This window comes from Ammodytes marinus (assembly GCF_949987685.1).
Source record: "Ammodytes marinus genome assembly, chromosome: 10".
NCBI classification, from domain to species: domain Eukaryota; kingdom Metazoa; phylum Chordata; class Actinopteri; order Uranoscopiformes; family Ammodytidae; genus Ammodytes; species Ammodytes marinus.
In genome coordinates, this window is record NC_137214.1 from 24,909,665 (window position 1) to 24,934,993 (window position 25,329).

At 39.7% G+C, this 25,329-nt stretch overlaps 1 protein-coding gene across 1 annotated transcript; it reads right to left on the reverse strand.

The window, feature by feature from the left end:
• Nucleotides 1-4,311: 4,311 nt before the first annotated feature.
• On the reverse strand, nt 4,312-25,095 carry slc7a11 (solute carrier family 7 member 11). The gene is made up of 12 exons (XM_080035304.1): nt 24,429-25,095; nt 21,139-21,265; nt 15,520-15,635; nt 15,096-15,221; nt 13,538-13,637; nt 13,271-13,315; nt 10,415-10,538; nt 7,483-7,586; nt 6,917-7,013; nt 6,343-6,492; nt 5,631-5,808; nt 4,312-5,024 (listed from the first exon to the last, which is right to left on the reverse strand). The coding sequence occupies exons 1-12, from the start codon at nt 24,694-24,696 to the stop codon at nt 4,969-4,971; spliced, it is 1,491 nt and encodes a 496-aa protein (XP_079891430.1). The 5' UTR covers nt 24,697-25,095; the 3' UTR covers nt 4,312-4,968.
• Nucleotides 25,096-25,329: the final 234 nt, after the last annotated feature.

The following is a 25,329-nucleotide window of genomic DNA, read 5'->3' on the forward strand; positions in this document are numbered from 1 at the left end:
TCTCTCTCTCTCTCTCTCTCTCTCTCTCTCTCTCTCTCTCTCTCTCTCTCTCTCTCTCTCTCTCTCTCTCTCTCTCTCTCTCTCTCTCTCTCTCTCTCTCTCTCTCTCTCTCTCTCTCTCTCTCTCTCTCTCTCTCTCTCTCTCTCTCTCTCTCTCTCTACAGCCAGGACACTTTCACTGTGTGAGCGTGTGTGTTAGAGAGAGCTTTAGCCTTTGGTGCTCAGCCAACTCTAGGCATTTTCTCCGTAGCAGTGCTGGTGTGTTATCTCTTAGCTAGCAGCATGGTTGTTCCTCTGGCTGAAATAGGGTGGTAATAGAGTCATTTCGTCACAAATACACACACCTATATGATAAGATACATGGGTTGGAGAAACCAAATTCTTGGGTAGATTGTCATGTTTTTTTCAGCTTGCACCTCAAACACAAATCCTTCAGAGTATTAATTATCTCCTTCACATTGCTTGGGCGTGAAATGAAAAGATGACAACTCTTGACAAGGAATCAGGCAAAACGTCACCGCATATCTACAGATTTCCATTTTTTCTATAGTTGTTTTCTTTTTTTAAATGTGTGATATGTGATCAAATGCTGTTTCCCCTGCTCTTTTGAAGCTATGCGATAAACACATTATCACCCGGAGGGTGTGTGTGCTGTGTTGTCTCAGTTGGATACCTGATTCACACCACACACCGTATACTGGCCAACTTTCACTGTGAACGCAGCTTGATGCACTTCCTTAGATGCCTTCTAAGAACGCATCCAAACCTTTTTTTTCCTCTCTCTCTCTCTCTATCTCTCTCTCTCTCTCTCTCTCGCTCTCTCTCTCTCTCGCTCTCTCTCTCTCTCGGCCTACAGCCAGGACACTTTCACTGTGTGAGCGTGTGTGTGTTAGAGAGAGCCTTAGCCTTTGGTGCTCAGCCAACTCCAGGCATTTTCTCCGTAGCAGTGCTGGTGTGTGTGCAATTGTGTGTTATCTCTTAGCTAGCAGCATGGTTGTTCCTCTGGCCGAAATAGGGTGGTAATAGAGTCATTTCATCACACACACACACACACACACACACACAAATACACACACCTATATGATAAGATACATGGGTTGGAGAAACCAAATTCTTGGGTAGATTGTCATGTTTTTTTCATCTTGCACCTCAAACCCAAATCCTTCAGAGTATTAATTATCTCCTTCACATTGCTTGGGGGTGAAATGAAAAGATGACAACTCTTGACAAGGAATCAGGCAAAACGTCACCGCATATCTACAGATTTCCATTTTTTCTATAGTTGTTTTCTTTTTTTTAAAGGTGTTGTATTTGTATGTGTTAGAACAAATACAGAGCTAGTTTTAATGAGGTGCTCAGGTATGGTGAGGAGTGTTTAGGAAATGACTCCTACTTTTTTTGTTTTTTGTTTCACAGTGTAGATTTATTTGTGTTTTGCTTTGATTTGGGATGATGCATTGTTGTTTGTTCCCTCCAGGTGTCAGCTGAACATGGTTTTGTTGGAACATGCTTCGGCAAGGAATGTGTCAACTTTGAGCTTTGAGGGGACCTGGGGACTTAGTGGCCTACTACTACTGTACCTACCACTTTGATTTTGAGTGTTTTGAAGCTTGCTCCTCAAACGATTTGCAGCTTTGAAAGGCCGATACTAGTAGCAGTACTTTGGGTTGTAGTTTCAATGGATAATATCAAATGTATGTACTGGTTTTGAGACACTAGTTGTTTAAGGTATTCTGTCCGTGTGATATAGACCCCAAGTGCCACTGGCAAAAATGAACAACAGTTTTTGTGGCCATAAATGGTTTTGTAAATGACCATGATATCCATGAAACTCAAATAGCTGAAATATATTAACAGAAAAAAAAATCTCTGAAAGGAAGTCAAAGTGCTTTGTTTATTTATTAATAACAAAATTGTTCTTGATGTGATCAAACCTAACAAACACAGTGGGGGCTGTAAATCATCGATATATGAAATACCGAATACTTAAAAACATCATAAACACAAGATGTTGGTTGTTAAAAAAATGGCTGACTGAGAATTACCGTTCGCTTATAAATTGAATGCATGAATTCATGTTGTCTCACGTGACCACATGTTCAGGGAGTTGATGATTTATATCATGATGGAGATGAAAAAAAATTAGATCCTGCACACTAAGTGCATTTGTATCCATCGCTCCCGCATCAAAGTTTACCTGGATGTGTGAATAATCTTGATTAAATCATCTTTAAAAAGCACTTAACTGATTTAGCATTGCACTCCTATTCATTTACAGAGTCAATGGGCAATAAATAAACAATAAAAAACCTAGGTTTGGGTTTTGAAGTGATGTTTGTATGAACCACTGCGGAGAAAGAGATAGGGGCATTGACATTCGAACAGGGGCTCTATCTGGAACTCTGAAGTTAGTTTGCTCCTATTTCTGAATAGTTATGTTGGACTGGGCGCCTGGAAACAGTGAGGCGTGAGAAGAGCATGAATTCTCAGTCTAAAATGCTTTGTCTGCAGGTACTGCAACATTGCACCCTGTATCAGCCATCTGCCATTTTTGTGATGTTTCTGCTTTTTATGGCATTGATGGCATTTCCACCGAGCCAGTTTTTATGTGCATTAAAAAAATTGCACGTAAAAAGAACGGTGAATGGGAACATGTGATCCTGTGATCTACATGTTTTTTTGATGCCCAAGGTGAAACACTTAATTCGACCATATATACTGTATTTGCCTATATGCACAGTGCTATATTTGACTGCTGCTACAGATGTTGTCAGACACATTTGCGATGAAACAAGACAGTATGCCATAGTAGAGCCACATATAGCTGACAAGGGAGAGTCCATTATTAAAGTGGGTTGGAGTTGGTTAGAACGACCAAAAGGGAAAAGGGTGAGATAGATAAGTGTTTTTCTGCCAGAACATGGAATTGATTTGGAGATGGTCCAGTTACAGAAGTTGTCTGTGAATTGTGAGAAATATCCCATAATAGGTGGGCAGTATCAGTTGAATTGGAGTCGGGATTGCCTCTTGTGTGACACTGTCATTGGGAATAAAAGGAGTAGAAAGAGAAGTGGAAACCTTGACCTTCATTTGTCAATGTGTGTGGTGGAGGATTGACATGACATTTTAGATGGGAAGTATGATATGGAGTTTTTGGTCTTAAAAAAAATACTGCCATGGTGAAATCTCTTTTGCGAAAATGTGGTTCGGTTCTGTGACTTTTTTGCATTATATTTTATCATAAATTCATATCACATGTCAATTTGATCATTTCTTTACAAAGTAGTTTGAAGTACTAGCTTTAGTTAATCAAACTAGAGTTCTACCAAGAGTAGCTTTGCTCTAGTTCAACGTCTCCCAGTGTGAAGTAATTGGTAGTTTGCGAAGCTATTCTTTCAAATAAGCTTCCCCAACAGTGTGTGGCCAGGTTATCTAGTGACTGGTGGTGGTGAGGGGTGAGTGATGTCCACTCTGTTTGTTTTGACCTGATTTCCCAAGAAGCTTTGTGTAGTTATGCCGGCTTGTGCTGGAGTGAATTAAATAAAATGGGGATGCCATTCATGTTTTAATTAAGGCTCATGTGGAGTCATTCAAATAATTGTTCAAGTGACACTCCAACCTGAACAGTGGCATCCAGTGAACCATCAGCAGAGAAGTGGAAGGTCCATACACCTGCAGTGTGGGCAAAGGCAGCTAGCTTTTCGCACACAAAGGCTCATGGCAGCCAGCTTTTTTTTTTTTTTTTTAAAGCTCAGCGCTAAAGTGGAAGCTCCCGGGCATTTTCTCTCCATCCTGCCATCCTCTCATCAGCCATAAAAGCCCTCCATTTACAGGACAGAGAGCAGAGAGGGAATGCAGTGTGCCACAGGGCAGCGGTTACACAGACAGATTACCTGCAAATCCCACCCAGGGGGAATGGAGAGCCGCCACATCAGCAGACTGCACACACACACACACACACACACACACACACACACACATTGGAGTAACCACACCAGGGCACATAGGTCCAAGGCTCTTCATTCCTGATGCAGGAGGGAAGAGGGTGGTGCTGATGCAGTCTGACTGGCTAATGTGAATGTAGTACCAGGGGAGAGGAGACTCCACATAAGGTCGGTGAGGTGATGGGAAGTCATAATAATGGTTGACTCAAATGGCAAAGGTCCTAATGTTTGGGGCCTGGACCATGTGCATGCTAAAACCTATAAGAGAGGAGGCAACAATATGATACAACATATGGGTTCTTCTAACTGCAATACAAAACAATTTCTTTATTTAACTCTATAGAGATATTGATGTATAGACACTGGCTTGAGAACAGGTTGAACAACCACGTTTCACTGTTGGCCTTAAAAATAATTTGTTCAGCTATATTTAAACATGGGAGGCCTTCTAACGTTACCAAAACATGTTTTTACAATGCTCATGAAGAAGGTAATACAAGACAAAGGTTTAGATTTCTTAAGTCATGTAGCTCATCGGATGTTGGTAACAACGGTCCGATGAGTTCACTTTCAGTCAACTCTACAGTCCAAAAAGACTGTTGTTGATTTGACGTCAAGAAACATACTAACATAGAGCAAACCCCTCTATAAATGGCCAGGTACTATACAATTAAATTAGTCCAGACAAGGATTGCATCATGTGCAACACAGTTAATGAGTTGTTAGAAATACTTTTTTTTGATAATATGAGTATGTTTCATGTGTACAAAAACAACGATAAGATATAAAATAATTTTCAACATGAATCTTTATCCTTTACTGTAATAACACACACACTAAAAACTCACATGAAGCAGACACATTGTATACATTTTAAATCTGTAAATCAGTCTTTTGGGTTAGGGTTTGTCTTTTCAAGTACACCACCAATTCTATTTTCCGAGTTCGAGTTGACCTCAGTATATGTGCGCGATTTGGAGTGAACCAAGAGGTGATGTAGGAAGCCATGTAGCGTCTCTGTGTTGTTAAAGCTCAGCAGGGACGACCTCCAGGATGATCTGCAAGCTTCTGTTGAAGGAATCTGAGGACACAGAAGAAGAAAAAAACATTAAATCACCTCATCTCTCTTGTTAAAAAATTAGATAGAATGTTTGAAAGGTATCAACATCATAAGAATGTGTGGTGGGTATACAATGGGAAAACATTCAGAACTGTTTGGTCTTCAAATGACTTTGAACTATTAGGAGACATTTTAATACAGGGATATGGAAACCCCCTTTCTGTTAGTAAAGCCTATGGACATTCCGTTTTAGAGACACAATTTAGTATTGTTTTATACCTCTGAAATGTTTCTGCTAATCAAATCAGTTTGTGGTGATTGGTTCCCCTATGGCCTTCCAGTCATTGGAACATACACAATTTAAACCCCAAAATAGTCAGTTTACAATTATACAAAGCAAAGAAAAACTTAAAATACACACATTTGAAAAGTCGAAAACCATCAAATATTTGTAATTTCCCTTGATAAGTAATTTATTGAACCAGGATTATTGCAAGAAATTACTCAATTAATTTATGTCAGTTAACTGATCAGTTATACAAATAATTGCTACACTTCTAATGCATTAGTTCTCATGTCCTATATATGTGTGCCGTTGATTGTGTTGTTTGGTTAGTTATGACTTGCCTAAGGCCCGCTGAAGCCACTTTGGTCTGTTGTCAAAGTAAATGAAGATATAGTAGGCGGGGATGCCAGTGAGGGAAATGGCAAATCCAATCCCTGTGTTGACCGGGTCAGAGTAGAGAGACAGGAAGACCATGAAGAAACATGTGAAGCAGAAGATCACTGGGATGAAGAGTGGGACCTATGGAGAAATCAGGAATTGCATTGTTACCACGGTCTTCATAGGTGTACACTGTGAGGGAAGATTTATTTGTAACTATCTAATTTATCTGTTTTTCAAATGTATATCACATCAGTTTAACACATGTGCATTTCCTCTAATAATGTGCTGACAAAACAGTTGTTTAAACTAGTTAAAGGTTTATGATGGATGACCACAATAAACTTTTAGACCTATGTACTCTATTAACCATCTGTTAGTTGACATTCCTGTTGTAGAAGGGGGCTTTACATGCTCTGTCTGACCAAAATATGTGGTCAGTCCCATCGGGGGCTGACCTTGTAGGTCTGAAGCTTTACACTTTGTACTCTGTTGTTTTGTCTTATTATAAATGTAATTAAATTCTCTGTGAGTTTAGATTTATATTACAGCATGTCGGAATATAGAATTTCCCCGACATACACATGCAAAAAGCACACACAAAATATGCTTAACGAGTATGTGAATGAGTTTTGAGGTGCAGGGGTGTGTGTGTACAGGTGTGGGAGCACTCACCTTAAAGGGGCGGGGGAGGTCAGGTTTTGTCCATCGCATGTAGATTAAACCCAGCACCACCACTCCGATAAACAGCCAGCGCAGGAAGCTCATGAAGTTTAACAGGCTGTAGATGTCTCCCACAAAGAGCTGGAGTATGCTCATAGGGTACTGAACACACACACACACACACACACACACACACACACACACACAAATTATAGTTGAATAAAGCTTTGTTTTCAATCAGCTTCTTGTTGCTGATTGGTTTGCAGGTGCTGATTACAATCTTTTCTCAGTGCACCTCAAATATAAATACTATGTTTAAGCAGGCAGGTAACCATAGAAACAACATGTTTCCAGTGGAATAATTGGCTTGCAGGACAAGCAAAATGAACATGTAATGTGGATAGAGTAGAATTAATTTCAGCTTTGGAATTTATGATGTTATTGTAGTTGTGTATGCTAATTTCCATTCTTGTTGTCAAGGGCTGTTATCTCAAATGATGATATTAGTGAGTGTGTTAGTGCTGTTGGTGTTGTCTGTTTCAGTGATTGAGTATTGTTTTTATTGTTGTCATTGCAGAACACTGACCAATATGAGGACAGCAGCCAGTGGAGTGTGTCTGCGGACGTGGACCATGGACAAAACCTCCGGGAGCTGTCCTTCACGTGATGCCACATAGAACATTCTGAGAACACACACATTTAAATACATTTGAAAATGATAGACCATAAAAGTTGAGTACATTTATCAGGTGCTCATCACTTAAAATAATATCAGGAACCTCCACACTTAAAGAGTACAAACTTCAAACTAGTGCAAAACTAGTTGCACATTTTGCTTAAATGACTGCACACTCCACACTTGATAAATATAACATGTATTTTAAAAGACATTAACCATGTGCGCTACTAGAGTGCTAATTATTTCATCCACTTCAATTTTTTGTATAAGTGATTGACCTTTGTTTTCCCTTCAAGACAGGCATAAGTGTTATCTAAGACTTTTACAGTGGACCAAATACGATAAAGTCAGCACATCAGCCGCATAGCAATTAACTGAATGTTTATTTAATATGAATATCTAAAGTTGTTTTATCATTTTTTAATACTGTACATAGGTGTGAGGCAAAAGCCAGGGAAAGGAAGTATGTGTACCTTGATAAGGCAAAGAGACAGCCATTCATGGAACCGAAGCAGGACAAGGCCACAAACACTGGCACTGCCACTGAGAAGTTCCCCATCAACCTCTCTGCAAAGGTCTAAGACAATGGAGAATCAGAGAAGGAAAAGTGAGCAGGATTTGGTGCGGTAAGTGACGATCATACAGTATATGTCAGCTGTGTATGTGCTCACAAACTACAAAACACAAACTAATGACATGGTTTGTTATCCACTTATTTCAAGTAAGGATATACAAGCACTTTTCACTACTGTTGGTATAGGTGAACGTTTGAATTTCCTATAGCCAGGGATGGCTAGAGCTAATCGTGTGCTGTCTCCAACAGACTTCCAAAGAACGTAATCAGGTGTGCTTCCAAAGATGCTCAAACAATTTAAAATGTGCACCACGGTTACTCTGTGAATGTATCAAAGTTTCTGGCTATCTGTATCGGAAACCTTCGGGGTTTGTATACGTTTATCAACTGCAGCTAGTTAGGTGGAATAAGAGTAGTTGACAGGCCTGCCGGCAGTAATTGTCATAAATGGGTCATGCAGAAGTGGGAGCAAAAGCTGCTTATTATTCATGAAGCCATTCAGTCCTGATTAGTCACAGTCCACGCTTGTATGGACAAGCATAGACTGTAAGTGATCAACTCAGAATGTACATGTATTTGTAGTTTTTCCACAAATGTGAATTGAAATTATGATGTTGTTTAAGATAATTTCTAGGAAGCAACTCTAGTATGATGCAATCCCTTCGAATATGCTTTACTTAAAGCTTAATATTCAATTAACAGAGCATAGAGATATTAAAAAATGGTTAGAATACATTTGTCATGAGCCAAAGTTTTACGCATTCCACCTACTGACACAGGATTACTCCTGAAATGTATTTCCAGAAAACACAAAGATCACAATGTGTGCAGTTATGATTAGGGATTTGTGCACTGAAAGAGGCCCCAACCAAGAGATTAAGGAAGGCGATTACTTCTGAATTGAAGTCTTGGTGGGGTTAGTTTTATTTATAATGGGCCTTTTACCATGACGGGCATATGATATTGTGAAATGCAGTCGGATCACTGATGGAAAAAAGGCTACAGAGGTTTTGATATTTCCATTACACATACAGGCAGTGTATAATCCCAGCACTTATCTACACATGAATCCATAATAATATAAAAGCTAATTTACTTTCACACTTCTTTTTTTAACTTTTTCTTGCTCAGGTTAAGTGGATGACAGTTATGTTCATTTGTGTCAGTCTTCAAACATTAAACAGGTCTAAACATGCAAAAAAAGATATGTCACAGCCCCTGCCTAGTTTACGATACAATCTGTTCACTCTCCATGCCAAACTAATAACTATTTTGTCATTTCAGATCCGGGGCCACTCCCTCTTTATACCGGTTCAGTTTCACTCATTACCTGCCAAGATTGCCTAATGTGTTTGCCTAGCCTTCCAGCATATTGGACCTTTGCCTGATTACAGCAGCAGAGGTGTATCACAAAGCTAAATAAACGGGTAAGCAAGCTACTGTATATTGTGTCTGAAGCCAGAGTTTTCAATGTCACATGTTTTTTGGGCTGTTTCCCATGTTTGCCATGGGAAACATAAGCTGGTGATGCATAACATCTAAGCAGGAACCCCGTCTGCAGCGTTATAAGTAAGGTGGCTCCTGCTTTGGCTAATAATTCACAAATCATTAGGACGGCCATATGAAATGATGTAGAAAAAAGTTGTTAAGCTCAGTTCTGGTCTGAATGATTGTGAATCACTCTTCAGTTTTCAATATACAGTACCTCAAACTTTGACAATTATCTGTCTGCAATCACACATGCAACTCTTACCATCTATTACCCTTCATACTCTTGGCCTTATATGAAAATAAATCTAATCTGTGTGCTCTAAATTTTCACCGAGACAAGTTCTAGACACGAGTTAAACTGTGTAATTAAGTTTGAGATGTCTGTGAGGAAGGAAGCGTAGAGTGTAATTATTTTATCCCATCACGTCCTTCTAAGAACAGATAAATGCTCTTAAGACCTTTTTTAAGGCGCTCCTATCACTCATTGAACACGGGGCAATACAACTAACTGCATTAGAAAAGATCAGAGATCTCTTAGTGAATGAGTCTTCCCCACCTATGGTCTTACAGTAGCACGGATAGCAGTCCACGGTCTAATAAGCCGCTGTGTCTGTTATTAGAGGGTGTCTGTGATGTGATTAGCCTTAACAGGGCTAGGCTGCAACAATCACATTAACAGATGCTTAGAAGCAGAGCTGTCAGACACTGCGCTTATAATGACATGTTAAGTGCAGGAAGGCAACGGTGGTGTTCACATTAGTAGTAACCACCACTATCAGCAGCGATGTGAGATCACAGCTAAATGTGTTGGCACCTATCACACCTTTACACTGTAGGACAGTCAAGGCAAAGCCAAGCCAACAGTGTTGACAGTTTTTTTTAAATCTTATTTTCATGTTTTTCTGAAGACTTTTTACTTTAAATGCACAGTACATGAAGAATTCCGCTTGTTTCAGACCTACAGTATGTCTTACTGTTATAGTACTGGCCAATATCTGCTGTAGTCCAGAGGTTTGGGGGGGGTCTTAATCAGTTCACTCTGCGCTATGAGGCATGATTTTATTTATTTTTTTCTTCAGCCTTATAGCTTTTATTTTTTAAAAGTGTGACGATTCTCTATAAGAAGTCACTTTCTGTCGGACCTGACGGAGAGGTGCTAGCTGATTTCTTCAAAGCAAGGAATAATAGGGTTTATAATCATACATTTCACTGTGATAATTAAGAGTCCCTGCATGCAATATATAAATACAATACCTACAAGAACTTCTACAGGTAAACCTTTTTTATTTAGGAAATATTTGTATTTCTATATTGGTTAAAAAAAGAATTGTTTTGCTTACCACAGCGACTGCCTCTGATGCCAGGAGCTCCTCTGCTGTCATCACAGTGTAGTACGCCACGTTGGTCAGCACGTAGCAAGAAGTCACAATCGCCATGGAAATACAGATAGCTAATGGCACAGTCCTGAGGGCAAGAGGGATAATATCAGATGCAGTAAAGTGTAATTCCCTTGCTTGTCTCAACTCCATTTTACCTCTTTCATGACCTCTGCCTTTCTTGTTTTCTGTTCTCTCTTAATGTAAGAGTGGGAAACCTACTGTGGCTGGAGGCTACACATTCAAAGACTTAACAGATTTCAGGAGGATATCCTGTATTTTCCAATGAAAACAAGTGAAGTGAATGCCGGAGAGGACGTACCCTAAACTGTCTCACATGTCCTAATCACCACTGCTTTCACTTGAACTGGAAACAGTGGATGGAAACAGTATACAGTAGAGAAAATCAGAGGGGTGTTTGAGATTGTATTACATTGTACAGCATACTGTTGTCACATTAGTTGTTTGGGCAACAAATAAGATGAGATTGAGTATTGACACATTTGCTGTTGTCAAAAAAGAAATCAATTTATTTTGATTCATGAATAAAAAACAGACTCTGCAATATTTTAGTTGTGATGAGTTACCCTATAAGGTTCCTTAAACCCTCCTGTTTTTCTTGTGGATTCTAAAGACTTAGTGTAACATTATTTTCTATTCTTCTTGACAACAAATACCACAAAAAGACTAAAACCCACACTGGGTTAGTTCATCTAGCTATCTTCTCGTCATTGACAAAGTGATTATTTTATTAAAAAAAAAAATAGGGGAAGGTGGGGTGATTTGTGCATTTTGGAAGTTGCAAAACCCCTTGTTTCTAGAAAACCGTGGAAGAAATTGGAAATGTGACCACATATTTAAGAAGAGCCATCCATTTGACTCATCCTGTAAAGAAGGGAGACACAAGGAATAAGATATAAGCACATTTAAGCTCAAAAAACTGTGTTTTGCCTTTCAAAGTAAAATTTCCATGATCAAGGTTTTTTGATTATTGTGTCTGAACAATTATAGACACGTTTGAAAACATTTGACACATGTTTTAGTGCTTTGGTATGCTACACTTTGAGTCTATATAGTTAGCACAATGTCAACCCTAAATTGCTGCATCATGCCTATTATCCAAAATTCTGGGGATGGGGTGATTTGTGCGCAAGGGCCTGGGTGAGTTATAAGTAAGTAAGTAAGTAAAATGTATTTATAAAAGCACATTTATGACAGTTTGCACTGTCCAAAGTGCTGTACATAGTGCATTCAGTAGGTAAACAATGAAGGTAAAATAACAATAACCAAAATAAAAGACGTAAAGCCCATACATCCACATAAACACAGATAGTAGTGCAGAGGTAAGTAAGTAGTGCAGAGGTTAATGGGGAGGAAACACCAGGGTGTACATATGGGTTTTGAGCCTTGATTTAAAGGCAGAAATGTAGGGGGAATCACATTTGTCAGGTGGCAGTTGGTTCCACAAGCACGGAGCAACTAGTGCAAAGTACATTTCTGAGAGTTGTGCCAGTGGCATGGCTGTATACGCTGGTCACCAAAAGAAAGTGATAGTCTACAGTAGCTCAGGAGAGAGTGACATCTCAATTCCACTTAACGACACCACTGATGAGAGTTCAGATGGCCAGAAAGATGATGATGGTGACTTTGTCATTGTGACACAATGACGCACAAATCACCCCACGTAGTGGGGTGATTTGTGCGACAAGACAACTTTTTTTCCGAAAGCTATATTTCTTAAACAGTTTATTCCAGATCCAAAGTTTTTATTGCCAGGGATGCACAACATCCTGAAATATATGTACATATTTGAGTTGGAGACATAACTGTCAAGGCCTCACTTTAAAATCACTTTGAGTAAAAAGTTGCACAAATCACCCCACCTTCCCCTATATATATATATATATATATATATATATAAAAAATATTATAAAGTTATTGAGATGTGGAAAAGGGGTAGGATCAAATAAGTTTATACTTCTTCCTACTCCTTTTCAGGCATATCAATTCAATGTTATTTGTTTATTTTTTGTTTATTTTTATTTGTGAAATCATTTGAACATATTTTTTATTGTATTTTCATGCTTTTAATTTTTCTTTTTTTGATATGTCTGAAATACAATTTAATCAATCAATCAATTATAAATGTCACCTGAACAGGTAAAAGTGTAGTGGTTTGGGGACTATTTGCAGTGGCGGAAGAATCTGTGAAGGAAGTTCTGTTAAGGTTGGAGGTCAACTCAGGTGGAAGAATATTTCGGGAGACTTGGATGAATTATGAAGCAATATTTATTACAGACTTGGCCAAGGAGAACCGGACTGCAACTCTCGTGACTTGCACTTCAATTCTGACAAACTCATGCTTAGAGCTGTGTATTAACCTCGCGCTATATCTAACACCTCCCCGGCTCGGGCACCAAGCATACCAATGTTTTGGTTCAGAGCTGAACACAGTGAACCATAACATTCTGGAGTCTAAGGAGATGAGACTTTATCTATACAACTGACCTAAGTGTCTCCTAACAGGCTCCAAGGCTGCCCTAGAGTATGTGAGACAGACACACAAGATAGGCGTGTATGAACTATTAATCTTTACCATTAATATTACACCTAAAGACCCAAAATTCCCTCACAGAATCCACATGAGGTGTTCCAGTGAGCAAGGCTCAGTTGTATGGTCTTACCGCTGTGAAATGTGTCTTAATTTCCCTTTGTGCAAGTACCGAAGAAAGTTTATGCAACATTTTTTTCATTTAGCGTTTTCATTCAGGAAGAAATAAAAAACGTTGTAAATAAAGTAAACACATTGATCAAACGTACCTTTCAGGGTTCTCTACCTCCTCTGTCACAAAGTTCAAATAGAACCTGCAAAAGAAAACCGTTTTGTTTAACCTCCTGTGATCAATGAATGGAAAAACAATCGCGATGCATGTGGAACTTAAGTGAAGACATGCAAAGTGATATTTTACAAACTGAGGTCCTTAATGAGTAGGTTTGATGACTGTGTGTGTGTGTGTGTGTGTGTGCGTGTGCGTGCATGTTCATGCGTGTTGTGTGAGTGTGTGTGTGTGTGAGGACCATACCTACCACCCAGCGTATGCATACATCCCAGAGTAGAAGGCCAGTGGCATACCAGCGAGGTTCACATTGTTCAGATCAAAGGCATTCTCAAAGTTCCTGGTCTCCCCTAAATAAACACACACAAAGAAAGACATTTTTTTTCTTTTTGCCGGTTTGAGAACCATAATTGCTCATTAATGAAGAGGGCTTTTGTGCAGTAATGGAATGATCTTTGCAAACAGTACTTTCAAGACCAGGCGTGATCATGCCCATACTAATAACAACAGTAACAATAATATAAGTAGAAGTGTTAACAGTAAAAATGATGAAGGGAGTAGTACTCTGCCTTATTAGCTTGGAGAAATAGATGATAGGAGATTTATAATAGACGAGTGCTTAAGACAGATTAAGGCACTCTCCAGTTCAGTAAATATGCAGTTACATGCAGGAACTCATATGTATGAAGAATAACTGCTCATACTAAAATATTACTCAATATAATAGGACAAAAATGTTGCAGGGAATTATTTGCCATTCTCACTGTGTGCAGACATACAGAGGTAAATATAGACATAACCACATATTCCGGACATATAATTACAGTAACAAAAGTGCAATGATGAGGAATGTGTGTCTGTATTTATGCTATCTATCATTCAAATATCTCGCCAAACAGGCACACTTGGCAGGTGAGTTTCCAAGGGCCAAAGAAAGTGCAGTTTGGATGTGTTATTGGCTTGTGTTTAGTGTGCAAGGCAAGAAAAGTGAATGATCAGTATGATATGTGATTCTGAGTGACAGAAATAGTTGAGATGAGCTTTCACCAATATTATATGCTTTTATAGTAAAAAAAAAAATCAATAAAACGACTTCAAGGTGAGGCAAATGGGATAGAGGAAGACAGTGTCTCTATTGGCTGTAATGCAGGGGCCCTCACAACACCTGCCGTGAGGACATTGTGAAACGCCTGAGTTGTCGCTCTCTGTGAACAGCTGTGTATCACCTCCTGCAAGGCGTCAAGGTTATATTTACAGTGCATGTTATCGTGTGAGACAAAAGCTGGGCCATGTGAATTGTTGCAGCTGAGCGCTCTGTGTGCAGTCTGGGAATGTTTCTGAAAAACATAAGTGAGGGGAGGACGCTAAAGAGTGTGTTTCAATTACAAGGGAAAAGGCTCTTGTCTACTCTACTGGCCTTTCATATGGGGTACTTTTGACTCATTTTACATAACAAGACATGTTCTCTTGTGAGGGACAGCTGTACCTCGTTGTCCGGGATGCTGTTTCTGAAAGAATAAGATGTAGAACAGAAACTAGAGAGACATCAAGATCAAACACTGTGACCACTAAAGTAGCTTGGCTGTCTGTTGTGTATAGGATAGGATGCCGCCCCATTGAAGGCAGTGACAATCCTCTCTGACCAATCAGTGGTCTGCATTGCTTCAAGTCACCGTTTAGTACTTGATATGTACTTTTTGGAACCTTACAGAAGTAGTAGCCTACCCATAAAATTAGGTACCAGGTACTTTTACAGAGTGGAAGTGATGACCATATTGATGTTGATAAGTATGATAAAGAAATCTTACCTTTGAAGAGCATGTACATTCCAGGCACTATGATGGTGCCGAGGGCCGCCAGCTTGCTGAAGGTGAGAATCATTTGAATCCTGGCAGTCCATGTGACACTCATACTGTTCAGGTACATAACAGTAGCTACAGGGATAGGGAAATAAAGAAAATCATGTAGTAGTGGCTTGGTACCCCCCATAGGAATAAGGTTCCCCATTTTGCCAAATTTGCAGTGACAGCATTCTATGCCAAAGCAGCAATCCCTTGACCATTAATGTGTGCATGTTTGAAATTATAACTTGTCCTTAATGTGTATGTTTGCCCTTTGTTCCATGTACGGTTCAATTCATATTAACATGTGTGTGTTCACCTCCCATCATTTAGCAGTAACAACAGATCAAAACGCAGATATCCTCCGATAGTCTAGCTGCAGTATACTTACTTATGCCGATGGAGGTGGCCAGTTTGACGGCCATTGGAGGGATAGCACAGGGCATGAACAGAGGCTCCAGGATGTACTGACCAAAGGCCAGAGAGATGACTGCCATCGCTGCAGGCCTGGAGGGCACACACAGACACACAAACAATACTATAATAGTACAATAGTATTAATACTTAATACTAGCATACTAAAAACTAAGTGCAAAATGCTACATTAAAACCCATCTGTTAGCTAAATGTAATGGTTTACCAACCCACAACTTAAGTGAAAAGCTATGAAATTGCTCAGCAGAAAAGAGCAGACACACACAGTTAAGAGACTAGCCAGTGATCATATAGTGGAGCATTTGGCAGCTATAGTGTATAAACCAGAGCTAAATGGAGAGTGGATATCCGACCTCTTGAGAACGATCATTTTAAATAACAGAATTGAATACAACATTGAAATATTTAAAGCTTTACACATTTTACATGCAGGAAATGAAACATTTGTGTTGGTATTAATTAAAATACACAATACAGAAAACAGCACTGAACCATTTCCTCAAAGAAGCCCAGTGAAAGATTCTGGTTTAGTTAAATGATAATATTTGATCCGGCTCCTGTATTGTTGATACTTATTTAAAATGATTTTAAAAAAGGTTAAGACCATGTAAAAAGAGTTATATATATTTACAAACTACTATTCAGAATATGGTCAAACATTTCACCTGACCACTTTTTTTCAGACAATTTTCTACATAATATTCTACACTAATAAAGACTGTAAAATGTAGTTGAAAGTTCTTAAGGTGCGAACACATTGCACACCGCCGCGCGGCGAGTTTACATAGAAAGTCAATGTATTTCGCGCCATGTCGCGCGAATGGGCGGCCGGCGGTTCACGCGGCGCGGCTAGGGCGGCGCGGCTAGGGTGGCACGGCCGCCGCAGAAGTTGAAAATATTGAACTTTTTGCCGCCGGCTGCGCCGCAATCAGCGTTGAGCTCCTCCCGACGTCACTCGCTTCGGGACGACTGACAGAGGAAATTAAGATGGATGAAAGCAAAATAGTCACAGTTTGCTCCCATAAGTTCTGTGAATAGCCTCTGTGTCTGTTGTCTGCTGTGTACAGCTATCAGTTTTGCTTTATGAACCAAGTTAGCACCGGTTAGCTTGGGTAAAGCACCATCAGCACAGCAGACTGGTGCTCTCAGCACCGGTTAGCACCAGCGCCAGCATATCCCCCGAGTAGGAGAAGGCTACTCTGGTCGGGCGGCGGGTGGCGGACACAATATGACCCAATATGATCACGCGGGGCGGAACCTTCGATTCGCGCTGCCAACTGCCGCGCCGCGGAGTGCAGTGTGTTTGTACCTTTAAAGTGGTAATAGCCAGTAAGTGGAAATTATTTTTAAGTAAAGATTTACATTCATGCATAACTAAGTAAGTTATGTATGTAATAATAATATATTTCCACTCTCTTATCTAATCCTCACTGAATATTTTGAAATGTTGGACAAAGTGTGGGAACCAGTGTTCAGCTTGGCCTGCAATCACCAACCCCACCATCCTCTTGTAAGTTATTGTGTGTGATATCTGATGGGCTGTATCAGAGATGAGTTGAGTTCTCATAATCCCGTCCTGATGTGGTGGACAGTGTGCTGCTTGCTATAGGCTTGGCTTCGGTTGGAATCAAATAAGGTTGGCCGGGCCCCACAGGCTCATCTTATGGCTCATCAGTATTTCCCTCTTCATTTCCCACAACAGCCACTGAGCCGCTGTAGCCGGGGAAATCTCTCTTTGTCTCCCTGGTTCTTGTTTTCATTCTCTGCCTATGTCTCTGTTCATTTCCCATGGTTTCCATCGAGTCAAGCTATAGCCTCAGGCCAGCATAAAATTGTGCGGCTCCGTACAGCCACTAGACTGTTTTTACTGCTTCGCCTTGGCCATTTACACACACACAAGTGCACACGGAGCATTTTTCTCACCCCAATGGTCAAAACTAAACTCACCATACTAGACAAGGTCACAGCCTTTATTCGCTTAGTGTGGTGGGCTTTGCCACTTGTATAACAAATCTTCTCAAACACAGATCATATGTTTGAGGAACAAATCGTCTTCCATCATCAATAATGTGTGAATTGCTTTGGTTGGACCTTTTCACTGCTTATGACAAAGGAATTCATTCTACCGTGTGAGTTTTAATGAGGTTGGCTCTGAAAGGTTTGAAGCTTCCAAAGTGTTCAGCAGTGTGTACCCCGCAGGATTTCCAGGAATTACATTAGGTTTTAGTGGAGACCCAGGATAATGGCACGACAACATTGTATGCCTCCCCCTCATACTGTATATAAACAACTTGCATTTGTTGACAGGCAGAGGGGTGCGAAGCCAATGCCTCTGCAGTCACAGATTGTGATGGGTCACAGATTTGAATGTTACACCGGAAAAGACAGTATTGAGACGCAAAACAATCATGCTGACTGAAAGGTTGAAGTAATATTACAGGGTTTTGCGCAAATATAACTTATATACAGTCCGTTGCTTACATGTAGAGTACCTTATGTATTTATGTGTAACATTATGAAACTGTTGTGATGTCTATAGGCTGTGGCTAAATGGATACTGTAACTTTACATTGTAGAGGGTCATTTATTACATGTTAACTTGAGATGAGATAAGTTTGTAATATTCCACATGGATATATTTATCTATTTGTTTACTTTTATGCGAGCCTGAGACATAGAGTAACTTAGCTTAGATTCATTTCGGCACCCGGTATAGCTGCTAACCAGCTGGATGCAAGACGTGTTGCTTTAACCCTTTGATGACGGCTGCTGCGCGATGCCACATTGGCTCTCCTGCCTGATGCTGCGTCGCGCAGCATTATTACTTTATCTAATTTTCATGGCATTCCCAGCATAGAATGCACTGTCATTGGTTCAAATACACATGAGGTGGGTTTTGTTAATTTTTTAAGACCACGTGACCACCCAAAAGTTGTGTGGTTTGCCGAAAATCATGTCAATCAAAAAAATAAAAAATAAAACAAAATAATAAAAAGAATACGCCAGCTATGTCGGCGACAGAACAGTTAGTGGCGTTTGGTGCGCAGAATCAAGGTCTACTATAGACTACTGACGAAAATCACACAACACATTGCATCTATTTATTAACAATATTTAATAATTTTCTAATTCATCTAATGTTGACGATTTTTAGAAATATGTGTTGGTTTGTAAGCGCTAAGGGAGCATGTTTGAATAAAACCTGTGAACCTTAACTTTTAAATGTATTTTATTTCATGTTTCTATGTGCTACACAGGCTTAGATATTAAGGTTTTGGTAGACTTGACCATTCGTACTATTTTTTCAGAAAACCCTCAGGCATTAAGGACATGCATCCTAGATTGCCATAGTCATCAATGGGTTAAGGGCATGTGTCCTATAGTATGTGTATCATCGACTCCTGGCTCAAGACTTATTGCACAGTCGGTTTTGCGGAGCAAGGCTACATATAAGTACATGGTGTGACACAGCTGACAAAATAACCTCGCATTTATTAAGACACCAGGGGCCTCATTTATAACGGTGTGCGTAGAAACCATCCTAAAACATTGCGTCCGCAGAAAGCCAAAAATGTGCTGCGCAAAAGAAAATTCAGATTTATAAAACTGTGCGGCGCACAGTTGCACGCAATCTTCCCTTTATAAATACCCACCTGCGGTGAATTGTGCGCAGACGATCTCCACCCCGTGTCTCCACTTCACCTCCCAGTTTCATCCCACAATCTACCATACATGGCGAATGCTAAATAGCTCCTGAATATGATGACGCACTTAATAAGCACGGAATTTTGACTGACATGAGGAAAAAAGGGAGGCAACGCGGCCGCAAAGAAAGCGATTGTGAAGGAAGAAAGCTAGTGACGTCGTGCATGTGCTGCAGAAACTGGCACGCACACATACACACCCGCGCACTTATCACATATCATGATTGGCACAGTCGTCGTTGTAGTCTTTGTAAAGCAGTTTCGCCCAACTTTGCACTGTATGAAATATCACGTATTAGCGTAGGCCTACCTGTAGTCCTATATGTAGGCCTATATAAAATATGGTGTGACAAGTGAAATAATGCCTATAGTCAATTCGAGAGAATTGTATATCTCCCGTGAGATCCACACATTTCCAACAACGTCAGATTATAGTTATATCTTCCAGGGTGAATTGTTATGGGAAAGATATGTGTGTAATGATTTGCTAAATTCATAACATGATTTTATCTAACGAAATTACAGTTTTAATTAATATCTGTTGGGCTTAACTTTGTACAAAACTACTTTTTACACACCTCTTAAAATTTGCTCTCCCGCTGGCCACTCACGGAAACACCTCCCGACGTATATTATTATAAAGTAGCGCTATAAGATTCAACTTATAAAATATAACCAAAGCATGTAGACCTAGGCTACTTGATAAGTAATTCAACCTACATCACAACTGCATGCCATAGACTACAGTAGCCATATATTCACAACTATAGGTAAGCTTACATATTTTATTGACTAAAAATATTGGGTGCCAAGCATCATTTGTCTGTGTTTTTCTGATGACTGAGCTTTATTTCGTGGTGTTGCCATTGAGTGTCGCTGATTCCCCGAGTCAGGAAAACCTTGCGGTAGCTCTACGCATGGTCGGAGGTTGGCGTAGGAATACGCACACTTCTCCGCAAATAATGTCTTTATAAATACCAACGTTTGCCACCGCACATTTTCCCGCAAATTTCTTCCCGTCTACGCAAGGTTTTTGTGCGCCGCAAGCTTTATAAATGAGGCCCCTGGTTTCTGCTCCCGTCCAAGGTTAGCTATGAAGAAGCTCAGATTTGCTTCACCGTGAGCCATCTAGTTTTCAAGGCGAACACTTGAATATTGTGATTATACAGATTGAACGTGTTAGTAAACAGCTGCCTTTTCACACTCCTTTCACAGAGAAACATTAGCATAAATGACGAATGGGAGTCAGTCTATCATCTTGTCCTTCATCACTCTACGTTTCGCTCTGTTTTGGTCTGCATGAACTCCTGAGAAAAAATGTGTCTCTTTAGCTACTTTTTCATTTTATTACTGAAAACAGCTGCTGCTGCTGTAAGCCAGGTGGGTGAGAGTGGCCCGAAGCAGAAAAGTTGTGGGCTGTTAAACCATAACAATGAACTGAAAAATGCTGAGTCCTATATAGAACGGGGGAAGTGCAGAGTGGGGTGATAATTAAGTGGGTTCTCATCCCTACACAAAACCATTTTTTAAGTGACACACTGTGATATGACCCATTGCTAATATAGAAATATAAAATCAATAATGCAGCTTTAAAGGTGGAGTCAGCGATTCGCTGATAAAAAAAAATCCAGTGTTAATAAACAGTCTCGGCTCTGTAAACAGGCACGTCAACAAAAGGTGATGTAAACAAAGGTGGCTCACCGTAGCTAGCAACATGGCTGTTTACAGAGCCTAGGCAGCATGCAAAATATAGACAGGTAGCAGATTGTGAGGAGATATTCACTGATTTTGACAACAAGCATTCTCCAGAATCGCTGACTCCACCTTTTAAGTTTGAGGTTTGCTTCCGTAAACATGTGTTCAGGCGTTACCTTATAGCAATTAGGTCAACCCAGAGCCTTACGAAGGCCACCTGAGGTCCAAAGGCTTCCATTATATATGTGTAATGTCCACCAGACTTCTTGATACAAGTCCCCAGCTCAGCGTAGGAAAGGGCTCCTGCAATGACAAGAGGTGACAGATTAGCTCTGGAGCTGAAACAAGACGGTAGGCACAGAACAGTCCCAGGACTATTAAACTGTCTCAGCCTCAGCCATAAAAATAAACTGTCCCTCCCAGGGCCCCATGATCACCCCAAATATATTACTATGGGAGCCCATTCAGGTTCTCGTTCCATAACTTAAGGAAGAAAGATTTAGGTGGACGAATTTTAATTAGAAGGTTAGGGAATACGAATTAAGGGGAGGCAGGAAAGGGGTTAAGGAAGGTATTCAAGGATAATGTGCTTGGACATTTCATTACAGCAAAGCAACTCAGGGATTTAAAGGATATATGCTACAATATACACTACAGATGTGCTCAGCAGTACCTCACCACTTCCTCCTACAGCACTGATGTACTTACTTTATGTCGATCCCAAATCCTAAAAAATAGGTTTTTGTATGACTATCGTTAACCGTTATTGCTGCCTGTATTATGTTCAGTGGCAATGTTTTTTGTTTGTTTTTTACAATGAAACGATTCCAGAGACATGGGTTCTCACATCCAGACCCCTGGATGTTGTTTGGTTTATGTTTTATCAAAATATTCATGAATGTTTCTCATACCGGGCTTCAAGATACTGCAGATTTTTCTATATAATTTTGGCAGCATCACGTTTTATACTAATCATATTTGCTGTTCCAAGTCAGTTGCATTTAAACGTGATTTGTAGGAAACAAGAGTATAGTATTTCAAAGTATTAGTTTTCGACTGAATTGCTGCATTTCGAGGATCATATCAGTATATAGAGCAGTAACAGTGGATTGATTAGGTGACCAACCTTACCCTATAGATACTCCTCTGACCTCTAGCTACCTCCCACTGATGAAGATGATTGATTGTATTTTACCCCTGGAATCTATTGTGTACTCAACAGTTTATATTATTAATTGTATTTAATTATTTTATTTGTGCACACTCTTTTCATCAGTTTGCAATTGGTTTTATAAATAATTGCTCAAATAAGATCCAAAGACAATCTTTGTGATGGTGTACGGTGTATGGAAGTGATTCACTTTTCTTTTTGCTGTGCATTTTTCTCAGGAACCAATATTTTTTTTCCACAAAGGTGACCTCAGCACCTCCAATCCAATAAAACCAAAATAGCTGCAACACCATAGAATGAACTGCATCATTTACAAAAGAAAATAGTGTATTACTATAAGCCTAACATTTTGCACATATATATATAGGGGAGAGTGGCCTAAGTTGTGCCACTTTTTACTCAAAGTGATTTTAAAGTGAGGCCTTGACAGTTATGTCTCCAACTCAAATATGTACATATATTTCAGGATGTTGTGCATCCCTGGCAATAACAACTTTGGATCTGGAATAAACTGTTTAAGAAATATAGCTTTTGGAAAAAAAAGTTGTCTTGTGGCACAACTTACCCCCGGTGTGGTGTAAGTTGTGCCACAAGAGAGAATACCATGGGGTAAATTGTGCCTTTGATATATATCTCATAAACTGTAATGCAAGACAAATCCATTAGACAATCACTTATTTAAGGTTTATTTAAAGTAAATAAAGTAAGTATTTTACAAAGATTGAAGGTCAAATTTCTTAAACAAGGCTTAGCAGATCTAGGTGGTTTGCCTGCAAAGCTCACAATGACAAAGTCACCATCATCATCTTTCTGGCCATCTGAACTCTTGTCAGTGGTGTCGTTAAGTGGAATGGAGATGTCAGTCTCTTCTAAGCTACTGTAGACAATCACTTTCTTTTTGGTGACCAGCGTATACAGCCATGCCACTGGCACAACTCTCAGAAATGTACTTCGCACTAGTTGCTCCGTGCTTGTGACTGCCACCTGACGAATGTGATTCCCCCTCCATTGCTGCCTTTAAATCAAGGCTAAAAACCCATCTGTACACCCTGGTTTTTCCTCCCCATTAACTATCTTACCTCTGCACTACTATCTTTGTTTATATTTATGGATGTATGGGCTTTATGTCTTTTATTTTTGTCATTGTTATTTTACCTTCATTGTTTACCTACTGAATGCACTATGTACAGCACTTTGGACAGTGCAAACTGTCATAAATTTGCTTTTATAAATGCATTGTACTTACTTACTTACTTACTTATAACTAACCTAGGCCCTTTGGCACAAATCACCCCAACCCCAGAATTTTGCATAATAGGCATGATGCAGCAGTTTAGGGCTGACATTGTGCTAACTGTATAGACTCAAAGTGTAGCATACTAAAGCACTAAAACATGTGTCAAATGTTTTCAAACTTGTCTATAATTGTTCGGACACAATAATCAAACAACCTTGATCATGGAAATTTTACTTTGAAAGGCAAAAAACTTTTTTTAGCCTAAATGTGCTTTTATCTTATTCCATGTTTCTCCCTTGTTTACAGGATGAGTCAAATGGATGGCTCTTCTTAAATATGTGGTCACATTTTCAATTTCTTCCATGGTTTTCTAGAAACAAGGGGTGGCACAACTTCCCCACCGGCACAACTTAGGCCACTCTCCCCTACACATATATTTTTATCATACAAAAAATATGATAAGTTGTTGCATTATTTGTAAGGTAGTTGCATGGGTTTAATTCAACAAGTTACACTTTAGTTTTTTTAAATAAAACAATGTTATTTTTGAATAAGGTGATACACCCTTTTTTATGTTAATAATACAATTATATTTGTCATACTAAAGCATGTGTGTTCTAGAAGATTTTTGTTAAAAGTAATAAGACAGTATTTTTGAGTCTAGGTTGCATCTAACATTGAAGCTTGAGCTTTTATTTTCTGCCTCAGCTGGATCAGGTCAAACTAGTTTTCTGTAGTGACAAAGCATTATTTGCATACACGTTGCTCATAAAGACCGTGTTTAAAGTGGGTTGTTCAATTAAGGAACTTGTCAGACAGCGCTATATAAATAAAATTTACTTTACTTTACTTACTTTACTTTTTGTGCTTAGCTGCTGGGTATCTGCCCTTTTTAATATGACCTTTTTTCACATTTGTTTAACTTTTGTTTCTTTCATTTAATCTGTGTACAGACAGTAAACATATGTGTAAACTTCAATCTCCGCCAGCACTTGCAGATAAGTAGGCAAGACATACAGACTTTTCCATTCACTGATACCGTTGCGAAATCAACTCACCGAAAAGTGACAGCACACCGCAGGCGATCCACACTACCAGAGACATTCCTATGCTGCCCGAGTGCTTGAGGATGCCCTTTGGAGAGATGAAGATACCTGCTCCGATGATGGTACCGATGATGATGGAGATTCCTCGTAGCAGGGTCACCTTCTTCCCCAGTCCCACTTTCCCATCGTCCTCGTCAGGCAGTTTACCGTTTGCCAAACTTTGGTGTCCTTTTGCTGCTTCTCTTCCATCTTTTTGAGAAGAGGCAGACCTTTTGGTCATTTTTGTAAAAAATAAAATAAATAAATAAACGCCTCTCAGTAACACACAAAATGTCTATTTATTTTTTAGAACTGACTCAAATAGGGTTTCTCCTGGGACCTGTCCTTCCGTCTTAGCTTCTCTGACTGGTTCAGGCAAAGTAAAAAAAACTAATAAACTAGTAAACCCAAATTCCTGGAAGGAAAGGCCTCTCCTTTCTCTCTCTCTCCCTCTCTCTCTCTCTTTCTCTCTCCCTCTCTCTTTTTGTCATTCATGCCCTGCTCACTAATCTCTCGCTGTGCACCCCCTGAGGCCTCTTCACCTCTCTGACTTCACCAAACTTTGTTTTGTCTCTGTTACTCTTGTCTGTCTCATCCAGTGTTTGTTTTTTTGTTGTCCCTCCCTCCTGCTCTGCGCCTTATATTTATTCCGGGAGTTCTGCCTCTCCTCTAAAACCAACAGTGAGTGGCTCGCTGACGTGAGGTGTTGTACTATCTCGGTGCAATGTAATTATGACACAGCAAAAAAGGATTGATACCTGTTTCCAACGTCACCTACTTCCGTTCCTCCCCCTCTCCAGTTTCTCTTTTGTCTCCTTTCCTTGACAGTTTCAATTCAATACCTGTTTTTCACCCACTTTTTAGTCCCAGCTCA

Excerpts from the sequence above, each read along its gene's own strand:
- slc7a11 (XM_080035304.1), bottom strand. The coding sequence starts at position 24,696 with ATGACCAAAAGGTCTGCCTCTTCTCAAAAAGATGGAAGAGAAGCAGCA. Across the intron at positions 21,266-24,428 it reads CGGTGTGCTGTCACTTTTCG|GAGCCCTTTCCTACGCTGAG; the intron begins GTGAGTTGATTT and ends TTGTCATTGCAG. Across the intron at positions 15,636-21,138 it reads GTTGACCTAATTGCTATAAG|GCCTGCAGCGATGGCAGTCA; the intron begins GTAACGCCTGAA and ends TGTGCCCTCCAG.